The sequence below is a fragment of the Macrobrachium rosenbergii genome, chromosome 1 (genome assembly GCF_040412425.1).
Source record: "Macrobrachium rosenbergii isolate ZJJX-2024 chromosome 1, ASM4041242v1, whole genome shotgun sequence".
Taxonomy (NCBI): Eukaryota; Metazoa; Arthropoda; class Malacostraca; order Decapoda; family Palaemonidae; genus Macrobrachium; species Macrobrachium rosenbergii.
Window position 1 is genome coordinate 60,128,580 of NC_089741.1, and position 26,608 is coordinate 60,155,187.

General features: G+C 45.6%; 2 protein-coding genes across 8 annotated transcripts in view; one reads left to right on the forward strand and one right to left on the reverse strand.

Annotated features, from left to right (window-relative positions):
* LOC136838912 (ammonium transporter Rh type C-like) overlaps positions 1-26,608 on the forward strand; it is a 176,248-nt gene that overhangs the window by 142,314 nt on the left and 7,326 nt on the right. For 3 of the 6 annotated variants that reach the window (XM_067104628.1, XM_067104638.1, XM_067104620.1), the window contains one exon: positions 5,031-5,704. In XM_067104628.1, the coding sequence (XP_066960729.1) occupies positions 5,031-5,233 (203 nt within the window). In that variant the 3' untranslated portion in view covers positions 5,234-5,704. Of the gene's footprint in view, positions 1-5,030; positions 5,705-5,905; positions 6,029-26,608 lie in introns of those variants that run through there. The other 3 variants (XM_067104605.1, XM_067104633.1, XM_067104613.1) reach the window with 2 other exon arrangements.
* LOC136838960 (isoaspartyl peptidase/L-asparaginase) overlaps positions 9,476-26,608 on the reverse strand; it is a 191,354-nt gene continuing 174,221 nt past the window's right edge. The window contains exon 9 of one of the 2 annotated variants that reach the window (XM_067104660.1): positions 9,476-9,882. In XM_067104660.1, the coding sequence (XP_066960761.1) occupies positions 9,698-9,882 (185 nt within the window). In that variant the 3' untranslated portion in view covers positions 9,476-9,697. Of the gene's footprint in view, positions 9,883-23,238; positions 24,965-26,608 lie in introns of those variants that run through there. The other variant, XM_067104655.1, reaches the window with a different exon arrangement.

Consider the following 26,608-nt stretch of genomic DNA (forward strand, 5'->3'; position numbering starts at 1 on the left):
AATATGTTCCTACATTGCTCTGTGCACATAAAGAAGACGTTTTATTCTATTTCATTATTCAGTTTCACAGGATGACATACGATAACCAAAGAAATTTTTAGCACTCCAGATTTCATTCACTATGTGAATGAAACTTTTTTTTACTTCTACTAACTTTGTAAGGGCGACAAATCACGCCTCTCTTTCCTTGCGTTTCTCCTTTTCAGATGTACATTATTCACGTCATGTATTTTACCTGTCTTTATTTCAGATTCTTTGGGTACCTCATCTTATGCATCATTGTATGGCCTTTCTGCCGATATGTATCTCTACCTTTTATATGTCATGTAACAAATGTTTGTACATATTTTTATGCTTGCTAGAAAACACAAATCCTTTATGGACGCCGCAGGGGGTCTCGGGTCGCCCGCTACCTTTCTGTCCACTTTTTGTCTTATAAACACCTGCCAAGAATAATAAAGAATCAGTCTTTTACCTCTGACTTTTCGTGAAGCTTCACACTGGTGACCCTGGGTCAGGGACAGGTAGCGTGGTTTTGGCCCAGCCATTAATGGACTAACTACGGTCGCGCCCTACCATCAGAGAGCCCTTTAGCGGACTAACTACAGCGTAAAGTTTAGGCCTCTGATAGCACCCTGCCCGACGGAAACCATGCCATTAACGGACTAAATACGGCGTACCCAAAATGGCACGTTTTGGCACTTTGTTTGACCTCTGAAACCAATCGGCACCATTCACAGACTCAATACGGTGCATTTTCCCGCATTTTGGTGCGTGAGCAGTCAAGATGTCAGAAGTAGAACCTCAATGCGAACCCGCAAGCATCATCTGCACGCCGCTTTCACCAACAAGCCAGACACAGTCAAACTTCCCCTGTTCTTGCGCCAAAACACAGCATCATGGTTCCGGCGCTCAGACGCGCATTTTTGCATGGCGTGCATCTCAGATGATGCTACAAAATCGGACATAGTCATGACAGTGCTCCCAGAGGAAGTATTCAATAGAATCTCCCCCTGGCTAGATGCGCAACCAAAGTCGCATACACAGACTTAAAAAACAAACTGATGAATTCCTACTCCATGCCCCTGTCTGAGAGAGCGCAGCACGCATTAGACCTGTTATCTCAGCCCCTCGGAGATGCATCACCCAGGGAAGCCTGGGACCAGCTGCAGGAGTTAGTAACATTCCCAGGTCGCGACGAGAACAAGAGGAAGAGAACAACTGACCTGACAAAAGCTATCTTCCTGCAGAGAACCTGGACATGGATGCCTTAGTCGATGACGCCCAGAAACTATATGAGGCCACCAAGGCCCCGACACACGCCACCGCCGCCCTGGAAGCCTGCAACCTGTCGGAGGAAGACGGCAACGACAACGGAGACATCAACGCCGTGTATAAGAAGAGACCGCCATTCAAAGAGCACAGGACATGGCCAAACCCGGCGTGGTGTTTCTACCATAGAAAGTTAGGGATCAACGCCAGAACCTGCAGGCCTCCGTGTTCTTTCACAAAAAATGACGAAGGCGGCCACAAATAACAGCTGTGGCTGCGAAACCCAACTCCCCCTGCCCAGCAGGGTTTTCATCATGAGAGATCTCCAATCGCCGCCTGCTGGTTGATATGGGGGCAATGCAGTTGGTTTTCCGCCATCCAGGGAAGGTTTAGAAAAATACCTGACTCACTGCCATCTCCCTCATAGCAGCAAACAGAACTCCCATCACTTAAGTGGCACTGACCGGGCTATCTCAACTTGGGCGAGATACCACTGGCCTTTCATAGCGATGTTAAGTTCTCTGCTGGGCGCAGATTTCTAGGGCACCACGGACTCCCAGTTGACGTCGCCAGACAACACCTCCTCGACACAGGGACATGCCATTCCCATCAGCTCTCCACCAGACCCGGAATGCCCCCCATATGCTCCGCAGCCCCCAACAGCTACACGTCCCTCCTACAGGAATTCCCGGACGTGTTCAAACCAGAACTACGCCAGTCACCTGGGGCTTCGGCAAAGCACAGTATCTTCCACCACATCACCACCAACCCATGCCAAGTTCCGATGTCTGTCCCCCCAGAAGTTACAAGACGCCAAACGGGCCTTCGCAGAAATGGAACACATGGGCGTTTGTAAAAAGGCATCAAGCCCGTGGGCGTCCCCTCTCCACATGGTAAAGAAATCCGATGGTTCATGGAGGTCCTGCGGGGACTATCGGCACCTGAATTTGGTAACAACACCAGAACACTACCCCCTCCCTAACATGCAAGACCTTGCAGGCACCCTCCACGGAGGCAAAGTTTTCTCCAAGATGGATCTACTGAAGTCGTACTCCCAAGTCCCTGTGCATCCCAGCAACGTCCCAAAGACCGCCATCATCACGCCCTTTGGGAGCTACACATTTTCCTATTCCACTTTCGGTCTCAGGAACGCAGGCGCCACCTTCCAGAGCCTGATGGATACCATCTTGAGAGATCTTGATCTTCCCTTCTGCATCTGCTATGTCGACGACATCCTCAGTTTTTCCAGGTCCCCAGAGGAACACCTTCGCCACGTCTGCGCCATCGTGAAATGCCTGCAGGACAACGGATTAGTTGTCAGGTTCAACAAGTGCATCTTCGGGAAAGAAAAAGTAGACCTCCTGGGCCACAAGATTTCCCCAGCAGGAGTGCGCCCCACTGCCTCTAAAGTGAAAGCTATAGAAAATTTCCCAGAACCCCAAACCATCAAGGCCTTTCAGGAGCTCCTTAGGATGATAAATTACTACCAGCGCTTCATCCCAGATGTCGCCCACATCATGTACCCCCTAACGTCAATCCTGAAGGGGAAGCCGAAAACACTAATGTGGGAAGCTCCACAGCAGCAGGCATTCATCCAGACGAAAAGGGCCCTCTCCAGTGCCACCACCTTAACTCGCCACAACCCCACCGCTGCCCTCAGGTTGACAACGGACGCCAGCAACATCGCCTGCAGTGCAGTACCAGAGCAACTGGTGAACAGCACACCCCAGCCCTTGGCCTTCTTCAGCTGCAAGTTTTCGCCAGCCGAGACCCGCTACAGTGCCTTCGACAGAGAGCTGCTGGCTATCTACCAGGCCGTGAGGTACTTCAAGGTACCTGCTGGAGGGAACTGAATTCACAATCCTAACAGACCACAAACCCTTGGTTCATGCATTTGCAAAACAGGGGGACGCCTGGTCTGCAAGGCAACAGCGGCACCTAACCACCATCTCTTGAGTTCGGTTGCACCATCAACTACGCTCTGTCAGAGCCAGAATCAGTTCCCTTACCTCGGCATTGATTTATGAAGACCTCTCGAGGGAACAAGCGGCAGATCCGGAGATGGTGGACTACAGGACAGTGATGTAGCTGTCAAATGGGAAGACATGCCCTGAAAACTCGACAACTTCTCCTTCTGCTGACACCAGCACAGGCCATTTATGCCCCTGGTGCCCGTGATCGAAGGAGGAAACAAGTGTTCGACATTGTCCACGGCCTCTCCCATCCATTGGGGCGCTCATGACTGACAAGTTCATCTGGCACAGCATCAACAAGGACGTCCGCCAGTGGGCAAGGAGCTGCATCCTGTGCCAGACAAGCAAAACATCCTGGCACACTGAATCTGGGCTCGGTGATTTTCCTCAGCCTCATCGGCGGTTCAACCACATCCATGTCGACGTCGTCGGGCCCCTTCCGCAGTCATGGGGAGCCAGATACCTCCTCATGATCATAGACTGCTCCACCCACTGGCCCGAAGCAACCCCCTATGGATGAGGCATCAGCGACATCATGCGCAGAGGCCCTCCTCTCTAGTTGGATAAGCCACTTCGGAGTGCCAGACAGCATCACTACAGACAGGGGACCTGCCTTCCTGTCAGAGCTTTGGGTCTCCTTGGCATGCCTGATGGGTACAACTCTACACAGTACAACGGCATACAACCCCGCAGTGAATGGCATGGTCGAGAGGGCGCACCACTCTCTTACAGCAGCTCTCATGGCACGCTAAACTGACGAGAAGTGGAAGAAACAGCTGCCCTGGGTCCTGCTGGGTCTCCGTACCGCACCGAAAGCAAATGGTGATGCTTCCCCCCTCCTGAGGTTGAGGGAACTCGCACGAAGGTTCGCGCCCTGCCACAAGACCTTCACCGACAGAACCGTCACCTACAGCCCACCCGCCTTACACTCTTGCGCCTATGTCTTCATCAGGGTGGACGCTTGCTGCCCGCCCTTAACCAGGCCCTACAGGGGGCCCCACCGGCGGGAGGACTGGATCACCATCGACAGATTGAAACCTGCATTCCTGTTAGAAAGTGAAATTTGCGAAGAAGTAGGCAGGTGCCCAGAGTTTCCCCGCAGTACCTGCCTGAGGGCGCACCCGCTTCCCCACCAAAGCAGGGCCCGGGGCAGCCCAGAAAATGCATCCGGCCGTCCCCAGGTGTCCACTCCACCCTGTACCCACAGTTCTCTAGAAGCAGGGGCCCGCTCCGACTACCTCAGTGCCTCCATGATTAATGTGCTTCATCCAATAATTGCTCCTCTAATTATTGTCTTTTGGGGGGGAGTATTTGTAAGGGCGACAAATCGCGCCTCTCTTTCCTTGCATTTCTCCTTTTCAGATGTACATTAATCACGTCATGTATTTTACCTGTCTTTATTTCAGATTCTTTGTGTACCTCATCTTATGCATCATTGTATGGCCTTTCTGCCGATATGTATATCTACCTTTTATGTCATGTAACAAATGTTATACATATTTTTATGCTTGCTAGAAAACACAAATCCTGTATGGACGCCGCAGGGGGTCTCGGGTCACCCGCTACCTTTCCTTCCACTTTTTGTCTTATAAACACCTGTCGAGAATAATAAAGAATCAGTCTTTCATCTCTGACTTTTCTTGAAACCTCACAACTTCACAAAATGATTCATAATGATTACAAATGACTAACTGATTACAAAATTATCACAATTTATTTCAAACAGATTACTTAACCCGATTCAGTCAGATTCAGCATTCTTAAAATCACCTCCATCTCTCCCAGGTCTTCTACTTCGGCTGCCATTCCTCGAAAACCTGACGCAGGACGACCTGTTTAGCGACAGCCGGTTTTGGCAATGTCCCGCCCGGCCACCCACTGCCCACCATAAAAGGCATCGCCTTGGCATATTCAGCCATGGGGCTTTTGTCGCCAACTCCAATGGACTGTCCACTACCTACCACAGCATAGAACCGCCCAGCCTTTGATGAATCTCTTGGTAAATCAGTTGTGAAATTACTGTAATATTAGATATAACGTAGAAGCTTTCTATTTGTTATGCTTTTGTGGTTATAACACTACCACCAGCAGTAACTGCTAATACTAGTGCTCTTTTGATTCCTATCCTATTGTGACGTAATCTTAGGTACTATTGTTGGTTTTGCTTTATTTATTTATTTTTTTTTTTTTTTGGTATATCATAGTCATCCTTTTTGACTGGGTGGTTTTTATTGTGTGAGGTTCCAGGTTGCATCCTGCCTCCTTAGGAGTCCATCACTTTTCTCACTACGTTCGCTGTTTTTAGTAGCACACTTTTCCGCAAGAGTCCTGGAGCTACTTCGGCATCTACCGGTAGTTTTCCAGATTCCTTTTAGGGATCTTGGGATCGTGCCTAGTGTTCCTATGATTATGGGTACAATTTCCACTGGCATATCTCCATATCCTTCTTATTTCGATTTTCAGGTCTGATACTTATCAATTTTTCTTTTCTGCTTCATCTACTCTGGCATCCTTGAGTATTGCCACATCAATGAGTGATACTTTCTTCTTGATTTTGTCAATCAACGTCACATCTGGTCTATTGGCATTTATCACCCTATCTGTTCTGATATCATAGTCCCAAAGGCTCTTTGCCTGATCATTTTCTATCACTCCCTCAGGTTGGTGTTCGTACCACTTATTACTGCAAGCTAGCTGGTGTTTCTTGCACAGACTCCAGTGGAATAGTTGTAAACATCAAACTTTATTAGTTGTAAGTTTTAAGAATAAATTAGTGTTAAGAATTTTTGTTTGAGTAACCTATTTCCACTCGACACCATCCGCGCCTTTCTTTACTTTATTCTACTCGACACCATCCGCGCCTTTCTTTACTTTATTCTACTCGACACCATCCGCGCCTTTCTTTACTTTATTCTACTGGTCGGGGTCCCAACAATGTCTTGCATTTTTTTGGCTTATCTGTATACTGTATGTTTGTGCTGTTCTTTCAGCATTTTGTTTTTCACTGTTTACTAGAAGTATACCTCAATGAATTTGTCAAGGTGTTCCAGGGACAGCCTGCCATGTCCTCACTAGCCATAATCCACAACACTTTGCAGCATCTATTCCAAGTAGAGCTGCCAGGTGAGACATAACAGCATTAATCACCTGACCACTGATCATCCTACAAGAGAAGAGATGGTCCTACTAGTTCAGGAGGGACAAGGGTGCTGCTATGGCTGTACTGGCTCCTACCTCAGAAACTTAGTCTCCCTGTACTCTAGTCAGGATGAAGGGGGACACAGTCTCTTGGTAATATACCTCTGCCTGCAGGCCAGCTTGCCCACTCTTCACATGACACTTCTGCTGTATGTCCAGTGCCTAACAACTGAACTGACTCATCGACTCGGTAACAGCTGTCTGTACCTACCCACAACCTACTCTGCCTGAACTACTGCCTGCCTTGCTCAATTCCTGCATTTGTTGTCAAAAGGCTTCTTCGCTCAACTACAGGGAAGTATCGTCTGGGCTTAACAAGACCACCTATACCAGGTGGCTGCCTCAACATTCTTCTCCAGTTTTTTGCTGTTCCTGCTAACCCTACTCTGCCTGCTGTACCTTTTGCTGTAGCTGCTCCACCTGAGCCTGTGCTGTCAGCACTTGTGGTATTTGTTGCTTCAGTTAATATCCAGTACTTATACTTGTGGTACTCCAACATTTGCTTTTCTTATTCCACCTGTGGCTTTGGCTGCCTGCCCCTAATCCTACACCCTCCCCTTTGGTTTCCACACCTTTGCCCTTGCTATCTGTTTAATTTATAGCTTACTCTGACTTTGCTGCTCCTACAGTGCCCCTATAATGCCCCTGCCTTTGCATGCAGTACCTGCCAAGACTGCTTCTACTACAACTGTTGCCTTGCTCACTGTACTTGTGGTTGTGCCTGCCCTGCAATGTCAGAGGATATGTCTTTTGCTGCAAAGCCTGCAACCCCTGAGACATCAACACTGCATCTGCTACACATTCCTTAGCTCCTGTTTCAAATGCTTCTGCTGTGTGCCTGTATCCATGGTACCCATGTCCTTACCTGTGTATTTATGGCTACTGCAACCTTGGCTGATACTGACAAATCTGTTCCCATGGTCGCATATCCTGTGCCCTCATTAGATATAACTTCAAATAAAGTATTCCATTCAGCTCCTGTGATATTGGGTTGCTGCCTGTTGCCCTCCTTGTTGTTTTTTCCAGCAGCAGAGGTCCTCAGGAATCCTCTATTACAGCTGTCTCAACCCAAGGACATCCTAAAGTGTGTCACCAGGTGCCAAAAGTTGCTTTTTCACAAGGGTTCCATGCCAGTAGTATTCAGGTGGAGGTCCATGCTTTACCAAGATATTTTGAACAAAGTTTTTTTCATGGCTTTAGACATCTGCTGGGAAAAGTAAGCCCCCAGAGTTGTACACTTACTGCAACCAAGGATCAAGTTGGTTGGAAGGTACTCTAGTTAGACTCAATAAACAAGACCCTAGTGTGCACCTTGGTGAAAATACTTTTTAGAGGGACCCCATCTACTTCCTTGCCCATTTCAAATAATGTTCCACCTTGGTTAACATCTGGAACTATAGTTAAACATCACAAGAGCCCAGACAGAATGTCTAGTTTCTCTCCCAACTAAGCCTGAGATGCCTGCCTGAAGCCTCCAGGTCTTTTGTCTGCTCCTGATGCATCTGCTTCCCGTAATAGAACACGTCAACCTGGCCTGCAACATTGTTTGGTAGAATTCTCAGATGAGGATAATACAAACAGCCAAAATTGCACAAGGTGTCTTCTTCCTTAGTGTGTGATATTTTCTGGTCTTCACATCCCACACTACCCTATGAAGGAGGCCTCGGGTGCGGAGCTACATTCAGGTGTTGACTGTGGATTCCCCCCAGTGGGGTTTATGATCTTCCACTGCAACTTGAGATATTCAGCTATTTTTGGATGTATAGTACTGGAACCTGTAATGACTGACTACCAGATGTCTGTGCAGCACACCGTCTTACACTATCAACCCCCTTAGAGGGGTAGTGCTATCAGTGCACCTCACAAGGTGCACTACAGGCATTACTAAAGGGTATATGCAGCAGTTCCTAGCTGCCCCCACTTTTTAGCCTTTTACTTTACCTCCATTCCTACTTTTTTCTTCAGTCTTGCTACAAAGCCTCTCTAACTATTACTTCTTAGTGCAACTGTAGTTTTCTCCCAGTTCTGCCTTTGGATCCTTGTACTTCATCTTTATTTTCTGGATCTCTTCAAGTTGCTGGCCAACCATTCCAATTTTCACTCTCTTAAGCACCGAAAGACCGAAAGTGTCCCTGTGCTTAGCTTGACAGCCTAAATTTTAAAAAATCAGATCCTACTCTACCAAGACTACGGAACTTCTACTGGAGTCGTGAGTGTTTTTCATAATCATAATATCACTCCTTGTCCACAGGGGCCATTGTCAAACAGGCACCAGCAGCCCTCGCCATATCTCCATTAAAACATTCTCACGCTGAGTTTGACACATGAGATTTTTCCCAAGATCTTCACCATCCCAGCTGACAGGAATGAGATCTTGGTGCAATAAACACTATTGGGATGAAAACCCTGATGCAATCAACACTACTGGCATGAATACACCCTAGTAATCAGAAGTATTCACAGAGGCCAAGAAGAGGGTAATGCTCTCAATGGTGTACCTTCTGTCCAACATCATAACAATCAAGCAAGACATGGCCACCAAGGCCTATCCAACCTGTTATCCTCAAAAATTTGTACTTAAGGGTAGTGGACCTGTTCCCAAGCAGCTAGTGAGGGAGCTTGCTGAAAATGACTCCAGCAACAACTGGAGAGAAAATGGCCAACCTAGATTCACTGTCCTCTCCCTGACAGTTTTATACCTCAAGCCTTCATCTCCTAGGCAAGCTCCTCCCTTACAAAGAAAGGACAACAGTTTTCAGTGAAAGGCCCTACAAGAGGTAGAAGGTGGAAGTGAGGTCTGTCCAACCATGGACAGCTCTCCTGGCAGTGGAGGCTTAGCCTCCAAAAAATTTGGATTTACTGGTGGGAGATAGGAGTGAATTAGTGGACTGTGGACAAATCAGGTCAGTTACCAGTCTCCATTTCTGGAGACAAGCCCTCTCTTCGCCTAGTGGATTATGGGATGGGAAAGAGAACCCCTGAGAGATTTAAGATTCAGGACAGAATGTTGTAACTGAAGACTGACACAGATAGATAGATAGATAGATAAGTTTATTGACCACAGCGTACAGGATACAATAATAAGATAATTAGATGATACAATACATAAAACAAATAATGTCTTTACATTATGAAAAAAACAAAACAAAGGAAAACTGACAAACATAAATTACTGTAGTCCAACTCCAGTACTATATTACATTTAAGCACAACACAACAATAGTTTCAACCATATAAATTCAAGACTTCATAAATTATTCATACATTACAGCATTATCACATCTGGAAAACAACTCATTTATAGACTGCATTCCATAAAGGTTCCTTAACTGGGTGAGTTTTTGACATTGTTCTATGACGTGTCTCTCAGTCTGAACGAGTCGCATTCGCACAGGCGTTCTTCTACAGGAAGACGGCCATGCCCTCCTGTTCCAGCGACCTGTTTCCAATTACCTGTTTGTGAGCAGACAGACGGAAGCGCGTGAAAGACATCCTATGCAGATCATTGATGACATGCCTCCCCCTATAGAGATACTGTGCACTTCAAATGTAGGGTTCAAATCTATATATTCTACATCTAGTGGCATCAGAATTATCAATTAATTCATGAACTTGATTAACTAACAAGGCCTGTCTTCTACTTCCAGTACGGATCATATCTTGTACCAGCTTACCAGTAGGGTTATTAAGAGTTACAACCGTTTTTACCACATGAATGAAAGGATCATCATGAAGTGTATTTCTTTCTTTCCACATTTTGTTGAAGAACTTATGTTGTCTATGTTTAACAAGATCAGGTAAAGATGGATAGCCCAATACAGCATAACATACTATATTGGGTGTGGTTTTTCTCACATCCAGCAATTCTTTCATTGCCCAATTATACAATTTAACCACTGGTTTAAGATCAGCTCCCAGCCATGACTCGCATCCATGTAAGATCGTGGACATGAGAGCTGCATCAAATAAACGACGCTTAACAAAGGGCACATCACTGTGTTTCCTAACAAATGACACAAATTTCAGCACATGACATAACTTGGCTTCGTGATGCTTCTTCACAGCTGTGCTCACCGATCCATCAGATGAAAATTGTGACCGAGATAGAGGTAATTGTTACAATGATCGATAACCATGCCTTCAATACATATTGATCGTTTATCATCAACATTACCATTTATTACAAAGAATTTCGTCTTTCCTACATTAATCTTCATACCGTATTCATCACAATATCTATGTACAATTTTCAATTTCTTAATCATAGTCTCTCTTGACGTCGCTATCAAAACAGTATCATCCATTAACATCAAAATATGTAACCATCCGAGAAATCCATCTGGGTGACACTCTTCCTTAACATTTCTTATCAGGTCATTCAAATAGATAATAAAGAGAAAGCATGAAGTGGCCAGTCCTTGCCTTACACCTACAGTAGATGATATTACTGCTGAGCCAACAATACTTTCGGTAACACTGTACATTGCAAGATGCAAGCATTACTGCCCCACAACCCAACCGTTTCAAAACACAAAACAACTTATATCTAGGCACTAGGTCATATGCTTTAGAAAAATCTATGAAAGTGACGTATAATTTGACTCTTTCTTTTAGCTATGTCTATAATCAACCGTAGTGCAACTATATGCTCCATGCAACCACGTTTCTTCTGTGCACCTGCTTGCTCCCTATATGGCTTAAAACCATTGGTATAATCTGTTATATAAACCATATCATACAACTTGGCAATGGCGTTGGTGACACTTATGCCGGGATAATTATTAGGGTCGGCTCTATTTCCTTCTTAAAAATCACAAACATTTTAGCTGTAACCCAGGACAATGGGTACAGGCCAGAAACAAATACTGTACTCTATTAAAGAGGGACACTAAACATAATACCTAATCCAGCTGGTAACAATGAAAGCATGCCTGAGGTAGACCATCCGGTCCACATGCTTTATTAGGATTCAAATTCTTGATCTGAACTCCTACTGCGTGAGGAGTTATGCAACCATCTAAAACAGGTATAGTAACATCTGTGTTACCAATTTCATATAAATCAAGAACATTTCGAGGATTATAAATATTCTCCAAGTGATGCTTAAACTCATCAGTCAGACAACAAACATCACGAGCCATATTCAAAATTACCCTTCCAGTCAATCGCCCTCCAAACTCGAGTCATCCTTGTCACCAGCAGCCGCTCCCATCAGCCCAAATCATCCAAAATGCCCCCAGCTGTTTCACGACAAACTCCCCTTGCGCAATCATACAACGAAGAGGAAACACTCAGCAAAGATATTTATATCACTACAATCTATTATATCAGTTGGAGTAATATCACGAATAAATTTCTGCTTATCTATGTTACAAAACCTAACAGGTTTCTTGATAAACGTGCGACCGGCAGTCCCGCTCAACTCAATTGAATGGCCTCTAAGTGACGCTGCTCTTAACAAAATATTATCGACATTTATATCAACACCAGCTACTGTTAATGCTATTGGTGCGGTTGGTCCGATGGAAGATCATCTCGATGACAAACGTAAAAATTTCTCATATTTTCAAGTATATTCCGTGACACTACACGTCTCTATTTCAGAAATCCAAACTCCACCTTTCCTGTAAGTTTTGTTGCTAGTAAAATGCTTATTCAGTGTTCTTAGATTATTTAACACTAACAGACCATTATCTTTACAAATAGCAGTGAGTATCTCTGCATTATCATTAGCATGACCAATATCGTCACTAATAACAGGATAGGAAAGCATATTATCTTCACAATCATTAAGTAAATACCTTACTGTCTTCCCAAATCTGCAATTCATATCACCCATTATACATACCCACTCACGTGGTTTGAATATATTTTTTCCGGATTGAAGCAAAAGAAGACTGAGAATAATACAGAGAATCACTTGGTGGAATATAACAAAATCCAAACAGAATACCCTCCAGCGCTTCCAAACTGAATCCATACTTGATCTCCAATACTTACATCAACATTAAGTACCAAATGGGATAACCTATTCTTACAAAAACTACTGTTCCGCCTCGATTACCAGAACCTATTAAATTACTACGATACATCACATATCCAGGTAATGATACAGATAAACTTGTTTTCACCTCAGTTAGACATATCACATCATAATTATACAATAACTGCATGACACAATTCTTCTCCAGTTTAGTAAATATGCCATTGATATTCCACGATACAACTTTAAAATCCCTGTCTCGCTGTGGATAATTTAAAAACCCTGAAGATGCCAACTATCAATAACTACATTGTCTCTATAAACTTTCCTCTCGCGAGTACAGGAGGTACAGGATGCATCACTGGGGTTCTAAAGTTGTCAGTTCCTGGTTCAAAAGAAACTTGGCACTCAATCATTGACCTCAGCCTGCCAAGCATGCATCAGACCCCTTCAAGATGGAAAAAAGTTGGTGCAGCAGTCCATCAAGAAAGGCAAGTTTTCAGGCATCTTGGAATCTCCAGATGGCTTACTTTCAAGTCCTAATCCAATCATCACTCACAGAAACCCTTAGTTTCTTGACTAAGGGAAGGTATTTGAGACTGTACATCTTCACCAAGACATGGGCACCAGTCCACCAAAACACTGCAGAAATACTTGCACGACTGGCTTAAGAGATGGCAGTAACTGCAGCAAATTGAGATGTCTGGATGGTCTTTGCTGGCTGAGTCAGTACCTCAATCTTCACATCAACTTAAAGTCTGATATGGTTCCTTCAACCAAGGATATCATAACTGGGTATGAAGCCCTAGTTCAATTTTCAGAGAAGGGGATCTGGAGACTGCTATCTGTTATTCAAGAGTTCCAGCAACAGCCAAATCCCCAACAATAGTGTGACAGTTGCTGACTAGTCACCCTGCATTACTGGAAAAGTTGGTCCAACACAACAAATCAGTTTCCTTAAACTACAGCTGTCAAAAGTTGTTCTGTAGTGTCTACCGCAGATGTTCATCTGGTCATTGTCTTAGATGATGTCCAAAAAGATCTGAGTGGTGGCAACGCCTATATCACTTGTTAGGTGGACCTCCCTGGTTCCACGGCCTTGGAAGTACTGTACTGGTGTTCAGAAGTGCTTCCACCGAAGGCTTAGGGTTTGTACCTTCTCTGCTAGCAGGTGACAGGCATTTGGTTGGAATCAGACAGGAAGTAGCACATCAACTTCCTGGAGTTGAAGGTCTTATGTCACCAGGCATCCAAGCATTTGTTCCAATACTTGGAGGAAGAATTGTCGGAGTAATGGTAACTCAACAACTGTCGCCTACGTATGTAACCAAGGACGAACAAAATCTAAACTTGTGCATCATCTGACAGCAGAGATGTTATATACAGAAGCCAGTGATGTTGGAAACAGCCAAGGTTCATACCAGGGAGGAGGAGGATCATGATTAACAGCTTCATTTGAGGGAATCTAGTCTATTGTTGGAGTGTTCATTGGAGCCAGAGGTCTGCAAAGTACTGGGGTGACTGTGAGCTAGCCTCCTCTGTTTGCCATGAGCTTGAACCTCAAACTCCCAGTCTCAGCTGATCCAGTGGCCTGGATGCTGGACACACTACATTTCCGGGACAACCTAAATGTTCACATCCTTCAACCTCTTGAGAAAAGTATTGATCAAACTGCTAACTCCCAGCTGTGCAAGTTGATGCTGATCACCCCACTTTGACCATGGCAGAATTGGTTTATGGATCTTCTCTAGTCCCTTGTAAACAACACCTAGAGCCTTCCACTCTGAAGGAAGCTCTTCCAACAGTTACACTGCAGGAAATTTCACGATGAACCTGGGCTTACTTTTTCATACTGGGGAAACTTAAAAAAAAATGAGGTCTCAAATTGAAGCCATTAAGAAGTTTGACCATCAATTTACACCAAACCAAATTGAGTAGATTCTGTGAATAAGCAGTGAGAATAGCATCATCCACTTGAGTGGCTGAATTTCTCTTGTACAAGTCATTAGAAGTCATTTTATGAGCAGGGCAGAGCACTGAACTTGAATTATCAAGTAATCAATGTGATTTTGCCTCGTAAACCTTGAAGGATCAACTATCCTTTAGACGGAGATACCTTGCTATATGATCCAATCTCGAAAGTGGTAGATCTTGGTTTCCAAAGTCTAGTACAGCTCCTAATGAGTCTCTACCTTATCTAATGATGTAAACTCCATGCTCATTGTGCTAGACTTTGTAACCAAAATCCAAAATGCCAGTATTCCCAGCCATACAACTGCTCCTTTTCCTTTTCCCGTCTTGTCTACTGCAGGTAGCAAGGATGATGATCTGCTTTGCCCAAAGAGTGCCACCTCTCACTACTTCAGAGAGTTAAGACATCTTTGTCAAGGGTTTTTCCTTTCAACTGACCAATGGAAGTGGCAGGTGAAAAAGGAGTCCCATTGTTGTTAAGACAAGTAAGCCTTCCCTCCAATTAGATATTACAGGAGACAAGGCTTATAAAAATATCCTTCTCTAGGTTATTCCATGAAATAAGGAATTTCAGCTAAATTAAAAGAAAGTCCTTTGAGGTCTCAGTCTACATTTACCAATGTTGAAGATTTGATACACAGAGGGATATGATTGTACTGGCTAGGGCTGTTAGTCATGGTGGGATAAATTTCCCCTTCAGTTGAGATGTTTTGGAACCTTCACATGCTACCTTTTCTTTATCATTCATTTCATCCCATCATTCATCCACAAGAAATTTATTCTTGTGAGGCTTTGAGTTTTCATGCTTTTGTATGCTTAGTTAATGCACTTTGTTTGTAAGTCACCAGTACAAACCTCTGATTTTTAGGTCTTCTGCTACCAAAAGTAACCCTGTGGCACAAAGTAACTGAGTCAACTGGATGAGCCTTGGTTCCTGTCTATAGTCCTAAGAGCTTCTTAAACCCTTTGGAGGCTCACAATCAACCAGGGACCCTAAACTTTTTAGCCTCTCTTCTAAATTGTGATTCACACAACAATTGATTACTGAGGTTGGAATGAAACTGTTTTAAAGCCTACAAATGAGTTCTTTTCATGCAAATTCATTAATCATGTATGCTGACAACCTACCATCTCCTCATCTCTCATTTTTTGCACCCAGCCTACAAAAACAATGAGGAAAATAGTTTTACCTATGAACCCATTGGGGCTCATGCTTGGATGGTTGCTACTACAAAACAAAAAATATTTCAGGAGATTTTCAAGACTGGGCATAATATGACTGATTTATTTATTTTTATGAAATGCTAGTCTTGTTTAAGCTAACATCTCTTTCAGCAGTCCAATAAATCCAAATATATGTGGGTAAATTTGCTATTAATCTTTCTCTTTGAGGCACACCATTTCAGTAACATTTACAGTACAGGTAATAGGGAACAAAATGTATAAACAAACCCATCATTTGACGGATTGGTCAGTGCTAACAGTATTGTCTATTTCTCGACTCAAGTTGTTTTCACCTGCTACCAAAGAAAAATTACCGAAGTGAAACAAAATATTTTGAATGAAATAATTATCCTATATATTAATTTATGAAAATCTATCAAAACCTTTAGACAGTGAAAGAGCAATGAAGAGAGAAGTCAGTGCAAAGTTGAAGGATGAAATTAGAATTCCTGTAGCACCAAAGGAAAACTTTTATTCTCATTGGTGACCAATTAGTGAGGCAACTACAAATAAGCAATCAGGTTCTCATTCAAATTACCTCTTAAACTGACCACAACTAATTTTAATATATAACCTGATGTAAAATGTCATTAGTAATAGAAGAGCACATTATACAAATATCACAATTTTTTAAGTAAATTGTATTTTTCCCAACTATACAAACCAAGGTCCTTTACATTAGGATTACTTCCAGGCGTAGGCTGAAAACGCCGTTGAACTTCAACAAGGTGGTTGGGCAGTTACTGTCCGGGAGGCGGGAGCACCGCCTGCCCGGATATAAACATTCCAATTTGCCTTTGGCCCAGGTATCAGATTGAGGGGTGGCATGAGGTGGGCATAATTGTAAGGACCTGGGGTTTGTATAGTTAGGGAAAATACAATTTACTTTAAAATTATTTGTTCGACACAATATACAAACCCTCGGTCCTTTACATTAGGAGACTTACTGATTGAGAGGAGGAATCTAGAGAAAGTCTCTCTGAACTGACTGAGTTCACCACCTTGTCTTCCCTTCCTGGTCATGAGAGCGAGGAAGGGAAAACTGCCTCTGACAAAAGATCGGGTTGTAAGAAAGCAGGATCATGTCAGTCTTCTGGGTCCTTGCATGAAAGAGGAAACGTCAGTTCATGCAAAAGTAGGCTAGAAGAATTGACGTCGGATGACAATAAAGGCAAATACAAGCATTGGGTTTGTCTCATAGTCATTACTCCTTCCTCCCCTTGCAAGAGGAAGGAAAGGAGGTTGCTTCTATAACCTGAACGGAATAGAACGGGAGCTCCCGTTGGGTGCTTACCTGCCTCGTCGCCAGGTCCAGCTTGTAACACGTCCGCTCCCTGCCGTGGGAAGAGAGCTTAGGATAGGGAGAAAGAAGAGAGACCAGTCACCAACAAACATCTCCCATCCCAATCGTACAACATAGGCGAGATGCAACCTGTCCTGTTAGAGAAGCTGGATAAGCTACACAACTTGTTGAGCAGCCACCACAGGACTAAGGAAAAAGTGTCAAGGACTTGTGTGCAACATCCCGGAGGTAGAAGGTGAAGGTAGTCTGTTGGGGACCATCTTTCAGCATGACATATTCTGCAGGGACCTGTTATAAATGATTTGTTTAACCAGACTCTGAACTTTTAGGTTCTCTCTTTCGGCAGAATGTGAGGATGGACCAGATGATCGTCTTCTCCTGTCGCCGTCTTCCTCCTGCAGCAGATACGCTCTCTTATTGTCTCCAATGCAAAAAGAGATGGTGTTCTTGGACACTTTTTCTTGGTCGAGCCAGTGCTAACAAGAGTCGTCGACACTCAGGCCGGAGGTGCGTAGTCTTCTTCAGATAGCGCCGCAGCACCTAACAGGACACAGTAGCATCTCGTCTGGATCATTATCTACAAAGTCCTCAGGGAGAGGATCGTGAAGGACTCGAACCGCGCGTCAGGGACCTGAAGGTTCTGAGTCAAGCACGAAATCCGGGATGAAATCGAGAGTGTAACTGAGTCCCCATCCCCTCGAGTGTTTTACATCAAGGAAAGTCAGCAGCTTCGCCAACTCTCTTTGCCCACGCCAGGGCAAGCAAGAAGCGGTCTTGGTCAGATCCCTGTCTGATGACTCTCGTCAGAAAACTCGTAAGGTGCAGGTCAGGCTCCTTAGACGAGAGTCACATGCAATGCGCAGGGGGCCTGAGATCCCTGGGTGGGCAAGACCGCTCAAGCTTCTCATGCGTAGAGAAATCTCGAAAGAGGAAGAGATGTCGACTCCTTTCAGCCGCAAAGACTAGGCCGAAGTGTGGCGCAGTAGCTTTACTGCTGAAATGGAGAAGCTTCTCTCGTGAAGGAAGGAGGAAGTCCGCGACCTGCTGAACAGCAGCTCTGACCGGAGGAGATACCCCTTCGGCTGACACCAACCACAGAAGGCGGACCACTTTCCCTGGTATATCGCTGCGGAGGATCTTCTGAGGTATCTGCCATCTCTGTTGCTGATCGGCACGAAAAAGCCCTCTCGCCGCAAGAGATGGTGGATAACCTCCAGCCATGAGACACAGGGAATGCACTGGCCAGGTGGAACCGCTGTCACGTGAGGTTGGCCATGAAGGTTGGGCCAGGGGAATCTCTCGGTGCCTCGAGGAGAGCTAGCAGGTCCGGTACCAATTGGCCTGGGGCCATTTGGGTGCCACCAGAGTCATTCTGAGATTGGGGTGATCATCACGAATCAGACAGAATGGAGAGGCGTCACGTGTGGGGTTGTCCACCGGATGTTGGAAAAATCCTCCGCTTTTCGTGGCCCATGGGTCAGACAGAGACCTGGGATTTTCTGTTGTGCGGTGGTGAACAGATCTATGCTGGGAAGGTGAGCAACCTTTCCGCTACTTCCTGATGGAGGGACCATTCGGAAGGTGCTCCGCCACGACATTCCTCTGCCTGGAATGTATCTGGCTGACAGCTCTGCAGGTGAGCTACTGCCACTCGTGCACCTGCATTGCCAACTGATGAAGCTGATGGACAAGTCCCCCTGCCATATGCCAGGTGTGTCGCTCATCCTCAGTCGATCCCGGAACTCCTGGAGAGCCAGGAAGGCATATGAGCTCCAGGATATTGATGTGAAGGTGCTTGTAGATGCCCACACTCCCGAAGTCATCAACTCCTCCAGGTGTCGCCCATCCCTCGGTGATCGTCCGAAAACAGAAGCATGTCGGAGGGTATGCAGGGATACTCCTATTAAGAAGTTCCTGTCGTCCAACCACCAGTGGAGGTCCTTTCTCACTTCTCGGAGAGGGATGAGGAAGGACTAAGGTCTCGGACTGGGACCAGGCTCTTTAGTCTCCACTGGAGGGCCGCAAGTGAAGGCGTGAGGTACCAGCTTTTCCAAAGACGACAGGTGACCGTGTGACTTGCTGTTGCCGAGCTGGTTGCTCCTGTGGAGACAGGAACAGCTGTGCTGCCTGCCTTGAACTTGCTGATCGAGTCCGAGGAAAGACTTTTGCTGCCACGTGTCTATCAGCATGCCCAGGTATTTCGTCCTCTGCTTGGGGTGAGATCTGACTTCTCCAGATTTACCACCACCATCCTGAGATCAGGCAAAACTCGAGAGCCGATCCTGTCCTGTAGCAACTGCAGCGAGAGCCCACAGGACTAACCAGTCGTCGAGATACCTCAGAAGGCGTATCCCGTGCGAGTGGGCCCAAGCGACACGAGGGAACACTCGTGAACACCTGGGAAGCGGTCGAGCTCAAACAAAGTGCCCTGAATTGGAAGACCGACTCCCCGGGGGCGGCGGAGGTACTTGCGCGAGGGCGGATGGATGGGTATTTGAAATCGCATCCTTCAAGTCCACCGTAAGCATGAAGTCGTTCTCCCTGATGGAGGCCAGCACCGGTCGTGCTGTTCCCGTGGAACCGAGTCTGGCGAAGAAGCGGTTCCGGAGAGAGGTCTATGACCAGCCCCATCTCCATGAGGCCTTCTCACGAGGAAAGATCCGGCTGTAAAAGCCTGAGACTGGTCCGACACGACTTCTTCAGCATTCTTGCTCAGCATGGCTTGCACTTCTTGCTGTAGTGCGATGTCCTTCGATGAACCTGAAAGATAAGTTTGGAGATGGACCGGTGTAGGTGAGGGAGGCGAGACTCGAAGGAGTGGGCAGATATCTCCTCGAAGGACATCCACTATCAGGTCTCGGCTCCATGTCGCTGTACGTTGCCCAATGGCTCAAACCACAGGCACCCCCACCTTTGGCAGCTTCTGGGGAGGGCGCGCTAGCATTTCCCTTCTTCTTCTAACCCTTGCCCCTCTGCAGATTGGAAAGGGTAAAAGGACATGAGTAACCCCCTTTTAGGGGAAGAAGAAGGCTGGGTGTTTCTCGGGACCCCTTCAAGACTGGGACTTAGGGGCCGAGAAGCCAGCCTGGCCGAACCTGGCTGCAGTGGGCGAGAAGGCCGGAGGTCTTGGCCGCTGCCTGGTGGACAAGCTGGTCGCTGTCATCGGCGCAGCGTTTGTCCCCACAACGCCCACCAACTCTCTGGGGAAGAGAGAGGAGGAACTCCAGCAACAGTCCATTCCGCAGGCCGATTGCTGACTTGGGACCTACAGACCTGGCGAAGCCCGAGAGAACGGCATCCCTTAACACAAGGTTTGCCCACAGGTTTTGAGTCTGTGGGCAAAGGTAGGAGGCCCTACCCCAGACTGGCTTTGCAGTCTCCCAAAGGCGGAGTCCTCCCAGGTACAATTAGCACCTGAGAAGCGGCTACCTTTCATACCGATGAAGACACAGATCGAGCAGGAGACTGCTTGAAGGCCGCTGTTGGCGGAGCCTAGGGTTGCAGCTTGCTGGGAGAGGGAGAGCATTCTTCTGCCAGTCAATTGCTGCAACGACAGACCTGATCCAGACAAGTCAGTCCAGGCCAACCTGTTTTAATCCAGTAACGCTCCTTCTGGAGAGTAAAAGCGCTTCTGTCGTAGGCAGAGAAGAAGAAGAAGTTTGTCCGAAAGCGGCTCGATCGAAGAGAACTGTCTTGCCCAGACACAAGACCGTTCACCTGGTCGAGCCACCGGCAAGCGTGGACACGCAGCCCCACCGAAGCCTTGTTCCTTCTTACAGGACAGAAGGATTCGAGTATGCCGACGTGGGAGACAATCAAGGCAGTGGTCCTTCCCGAGGTCATTGTGCCGGCCAGATCAGCGTGATAACCTCGAAAAAAGTCCTCTGTATTTCGGGGTGTCCGCATCCTGGGGCAGAGGACCTCAAGTCCTTCCAGAGTGCGGTCCTCCCGAACTACTCTCCTGGAGAGGGGAGAACCTCGGCAGACCCCTGAGGATCCTTCTGCACCACGGGCATAAGATCTGGTAGAACCAGGGAACCGAGCCAGGTCGTACACTACAGGTAGAACTCTGAGAACACTCCCCAGATTCTTCCTCGACTCACGCCCTTGGAAGAAACTGAAGGGCGTGGAGGACAGGCGAGGAAGATCAGGCGCTCCCACTGGCTTTACTGGCAGAACCAGCAGAGGCAGTGGGCGAGGCGGTCACCAACCGGTGGTGATGGCAGCCTCCGGTCGGTGAGTGTTTCGCCTAGGCAAAGCAGTCTCTCCCGAGAGAGCGGAGCAGCTCGTAAGTCGAAAGGCGCTCGCCTCCGGAGCCAGGCTGGCCGCGGCGCGGACATGGCCATGGACTGGTCGGAAAAATCGCGCTGGCTGGCTGGCGAGCTTGCACATCCTCTGAGCGCCCCAGTCTTCTTCGAGGCCGTGGCCTCTTGGGAAGACTGTGCAGGGGACCTCTTCTCCGTTCTCCTGGCGTTCAGCCACGGGGCGAAGCACTATCGAACCTGACCTGGTACTGGAGGAGTACCAGCAGGAAGAGCCAGGAGCACCTGCATGCCTGGGCTCTTTCTCTGCCCCACGCCTGGTCTGTACGGCGAGAAGTTTCTCCTGTATCAGACTGGGGTACCGAACATAACGAAACTGTGTCCGAGTCGTGGACTCGCTGTCCAGGCAGGAGGTTTTTTAGGCATGCCGGACCTTGGTCTGCACCCGGGAGACTGGCCGGGGGCAGCGGTTCCCTGATCCATGGATCGAAGAGCTGACGAGAGATCCCACTGCCTTCCCTGTGGAAGGAGGCAGTCAGGAAGTCTCGGTGTGAGGCTTCTAGGGGAAGGACTCCTTCTTCCGCCGCGCCTCAGAAGGAGAAAGAAGAAGAGGCAGCAGACAAAGACGAAGATGAAGACGATTATCTTCTGAGACCTCTTCTTCTTCTTCACCATCTGCTTCAGAATGCCGTCAAGTCCCCCAAACCAGAGAGCGTGGTCGGCCGATGACTCAGGAACAGGAGGAGGGGCTGCAGCAGTAGGTGCATCCGGGCAGAGACGCATGAGCTTGAGCCAGCAATTACCTGGGTGGAACAACCACATAGTGGCCAGGAACAAAAAGGTGGGGGCTGAATGCAGGCACAGGTGGTGTGTGGATTGTCAGGGCAGGCTGCGCCAGAGTTGGGATGGGGGGACAGAAACAGGCGAAGTGGGGCTGGGTAGAACGTAAGCGTGAGGGAACCGCCAATGTAGACACAGGCCAGGGTCAGCAAACGGGGCAGGGACAGTCACATAGGTGGTATGATGATGTCACCATGTAGGCGGACCCGGCGCGTGGGCGGGCCAGGAGCCCAGGAGGCAGTGATATGCGTGGTGCATGGCAGGAGCAGCGAGACCTGGGTATCCAGGTGTGACCACCCGACATGGGGCTCGCGAAACCTGACACGCATGGTGACCGAGGTTTTGGTGAGTGTCGCTGCATTGTGAGTAGTCACTGGAGCCCTGGACAGATGTGACACCAGCCCCTCAAGTGATGGTATGCCAGGTAGGCCCAGGTGTAGCCAGGTTGATGAGATGTCTGCTGCCTGGCTACATCAGCTAAAACCTGAAGCATAAGTCGAGGTTAGGTTAGGAAGCCTCTACCGCTCTGGAGGAAAAATTCCCCTCAGAGCGGGAAGGACCCCGAGAAGGATGTCCCAGTCACCTCTCCCCACGCCCTTCCACACCCGATGAAGCGAATGAGGAAGGGGAGAGTCCTCTTGAGAGGAGAGGGCAAGCAGGGGAAGCTCGCCAGGAGGGAGAAACGAACCCGACACATTCGCCACCACCAGAGTCGTCGGGGGCGTATTACCCTTGGACGATTCCTTGGCAGGCTTACATTGGTAACGTCTCCTCCCCTCGAACTTCCTCCACTGCTCGGGGGACCAAGAGCAACACTCACTACAAGGATCGTCGCGCAAACACACGCCCCCTGCAAGATGGGCAGAGAGCTTGTGGGTCCGCGTTGACGCTAGACCTAAATGAATTATATTTCTTGCCTCCCACCCCGGGACACACACGCTGGGGATAGGAAGGCTTAGAAGGCTTGTCCATATTCATTAGTAAAGAAAACAACAAGGATTTCCCACCAAAAAAGGAGAAAATAAGCAGCCAGGCAGAGAGTGTGAAGAACGTCAGCATGCTACGACAGTCGAAAGCAAATTGGAATGTTTACATCCAGGCAGGCGGCACTCCCGCCTCCCGGACAGTAGTCAACTGCCTAACCACCTTGTTTGAAGTTCAACGGCCGTTTCCAGCCTACGCCTGAAAGTATTCCTAATGTAAAGGACCTCGGGTTTGTATATTGTGTCGGAACAATTGCACTTACTCCCCCCCCCCACAACAAAAAATACCCTTGCACAGAATAGTGCTTAATTATGTACTGCTGAAAGAGAGGGTAGAAAATTTTACATAAATCCTCTGTTGAAAATACATCTAAATTTACAAACCTCAGGAAACTGAAAAATTTGTTGAACATTATAAAAGAAATATTAGCCTATCCAAATCACTTACGAGTTGCAGTACATCTCTATTCAACAGTGTTGTACTTTAGGGTATGGTATACTGACCCTCTGAGGGGTCCCCAAATTTGTTTGGCAAAGTATACAGTACTGACAAATGGTTGATACAACAATTTTTCTTTAACTGGTCACTAAGAATTTATTTTTCATGTTATAAAGCTGGTTTTGATGTTATTTTGGAGCTGAATACCTGCACTATAATCAAAAGTCAAATGGCCAAAGAAAGTTCATAAAAAAATTCTTGGCAGATCATTGTAATCTCAAGGGTTATGATCACAATTTATTCAGAAAAGACTAAAAAACACCCATGCTATCATAGATTTGTTCTCAAACATTTCACTGACGAACACTCTTGAAAAGGCAACTAATGTGTGGTGAAACTTACATGGTAACAAATACTTTCTTAATGCAAGGGCATATTTCATTCATAGAAAGTTATCATTTAAGGCTGGACATATTCAATACAATATTATACACTTGATTAATAACCAAAAACTCTGGACATTTTCAACCTGGTTACACTGCTGGATGCACAAATCTCGCAATAAATACTATTTTAAACATTGAGTTGCAAATTATTTGAATAATCGTGCTTCAACTATTTCATAAATCTGGTAACTTCATATTTGTACAGGTTTGTGTCCTACTAGTCAAGATCTTTAGTGTACAAATTAGAAAATGAAAGAAAATATTTGTGGTAATATTAACAGCAATACTCAAGAGCTATGAAATCTGTAATTTGTGAAAATCTATAACAGAAGACAACGTCTAATTACTCTTTATTATGATTCTCTGCAGTGGTGCTAAGTTGTATGACAGTAAATATAATGTGACATGATCACATGAATCTTGAAATTACCAAGACCTCATTATTTTGGGTAAATAGTACTACTTAATTCCCTGAATTCAAGGACTGACAAAAACTGTTGAAACTTACTCATAGCGTGGGCTTTAATTACCAGAAGCACCAGTATTCTTATAAAATAAAATATTATCAAGTGTACCTTATACTACAGTATGTCAGTCTCAAATTCTGTATATCAGACTGTCTCAAATTCTGTATATCAGAACTTGAATTTGTAAGCCAATAATTTAAAATGCCTATTTCTTGAGTGTCTTGAAATCCTGTTTTTTTTTTCTTTTTTAATAAACTAAAAGAAACTACAAATTTCAGCTGATATGTAGTAGTATGAATTTTAAATAACCAAATTGCTTTTTACAAGTTAAACTTACACGTTCCAAATTGTGCATTTTACCAATACTCCAGAATTTTCAATAATTACTGTCACTGTATTATTAATAATCCTCAACTTCATGTTGCCCAGGGTGTATACCATAGTGGAGCTTTCCTTCCTTGACATAAGCCCAAGGCATTCGAGGTGTTGAGAAATTAGTAGCTACATCACCTTTACAAGAAACTGCTATAGCTCCACCAAAACCATTTATACGAGCTTCCATGTATGCTAGACTTTCTTCCGTGGCCGTTAAAGCACCTTTTCCTAAAAGAATGAAATTTTCATTAATTTTTGAAATTTATTTTTTTATAAGGACTTTACCAGATGGGCAGACACAGAAGCTAAATTATAATTCAAGTGATTGGGGAGGCCTTCAATTATAGGATTATCCCTGTCTTGGCAGCCTACATATAACTTCATGATTTCTCTCTGTACACAGGAGATGTGTGCCAACAGAAAGAGTTCAAAGGACAATATGGGTATAAGTAATACTGTAGGTTTGTACTGTACTTGTGAAACTACATACAGGAATAGTTTTAAACTACCATAAAAGTTTTATGAACATAGTTTTAACTTTTAATGTTCATCATTTTAGACCTTCCACTGTTACCAATGCTTATTACTACTTAAAAGGAAGGCTTTCCAGTTTTAATGTTCATCTGTCTGAAGATTACCATTATTACCAATGCTTATTACTACTTAAAAGGAAGGCTTTCCAGTTTTAATGTTCATCTGTCTGAAGATTACCATAATATTTATATTTGTTACCATTAATTACTTGCTCAAAATGTTGTTACTGTTAATACTTGTATTGCTACTATTAACTGCTTACTCAAATGTTTCCTATTCCTTATATATCTTCTTTGCACCTATGTTTAGATACATTCACTGTATCCTGGCATCAGGTATATGTTTAGATGCATGCACTGTATCCTGGCATCAAGTGCTCAAGTGCAAAATGGATGAAAAATGAAGTTACAGAACTACATGCTAACCTGCTGGCCCTAACAAAAACACATCAATAATTCTTGTATCCCTGAGATAAAAATGAACCTGGAGTTACATTCCATAGAACATAATATAACCAGCCAGACTCTTCTAAACACTTTTAGAGTAATCCTACTCTGACTAAGCAGTATAACCTGGAAGTATAACCTGCAGACTGATGCCCTCTTATGGTAAAGATAATGTAACCCACTCCCCTTGAACAAAAAAATGGAGACCTTCATTTCACTAGTTCACAGCAGATGCCGCGATAACAGGGTCAACTCTGACTAGCTACTACCCATATGTATGGCTCATCAAAGAAATGACTCTCTCACATGGCTAGGTGATGTAAATGAAACTAAAACTAACTTCAGTTAGGGTTCTCTCAATTATTGCTTAAAACTTATTCCTGAATTCTCAGTAAACATCTTCACTGTGCAAAGGTAATGTTGCCCTGATGAAGCCAATCTCCTCTAAAACTAGTAAGGGAGGGCCTTTACATACAGGAAACTTACATTACAGCAGTAACAGCTGATGGCCCTGGGCAATACTTATTAATCCGGACATATTTACCACCCATTTCCTCCTTCCAAGATGAAGATGACTGGCTGGTCTATACTACACTAAGAAGAGTGGAAGTGGAAAGAAACACTTCACTTGACAGCCCTGACAGTTCAGGATCCCTAATCTTGATACTATTAGAAAAAATAACACTTCTGGCCTCATGGCATGTGACTTATGCCCATTCTTTGCCCTTTTCCAGATCTAAAGGTACCTGTTCAATATGCAGTTATCGAGATGCATTACAACAAAAACTTATATTTTAAGGTAAGCACTCAGTGATAACTGATGCTCAAAAAATAAGCTGTTTGTGGGAGTGGGTGGAGTTGAATATCATACTGACAGGCTTAATGATTCCCA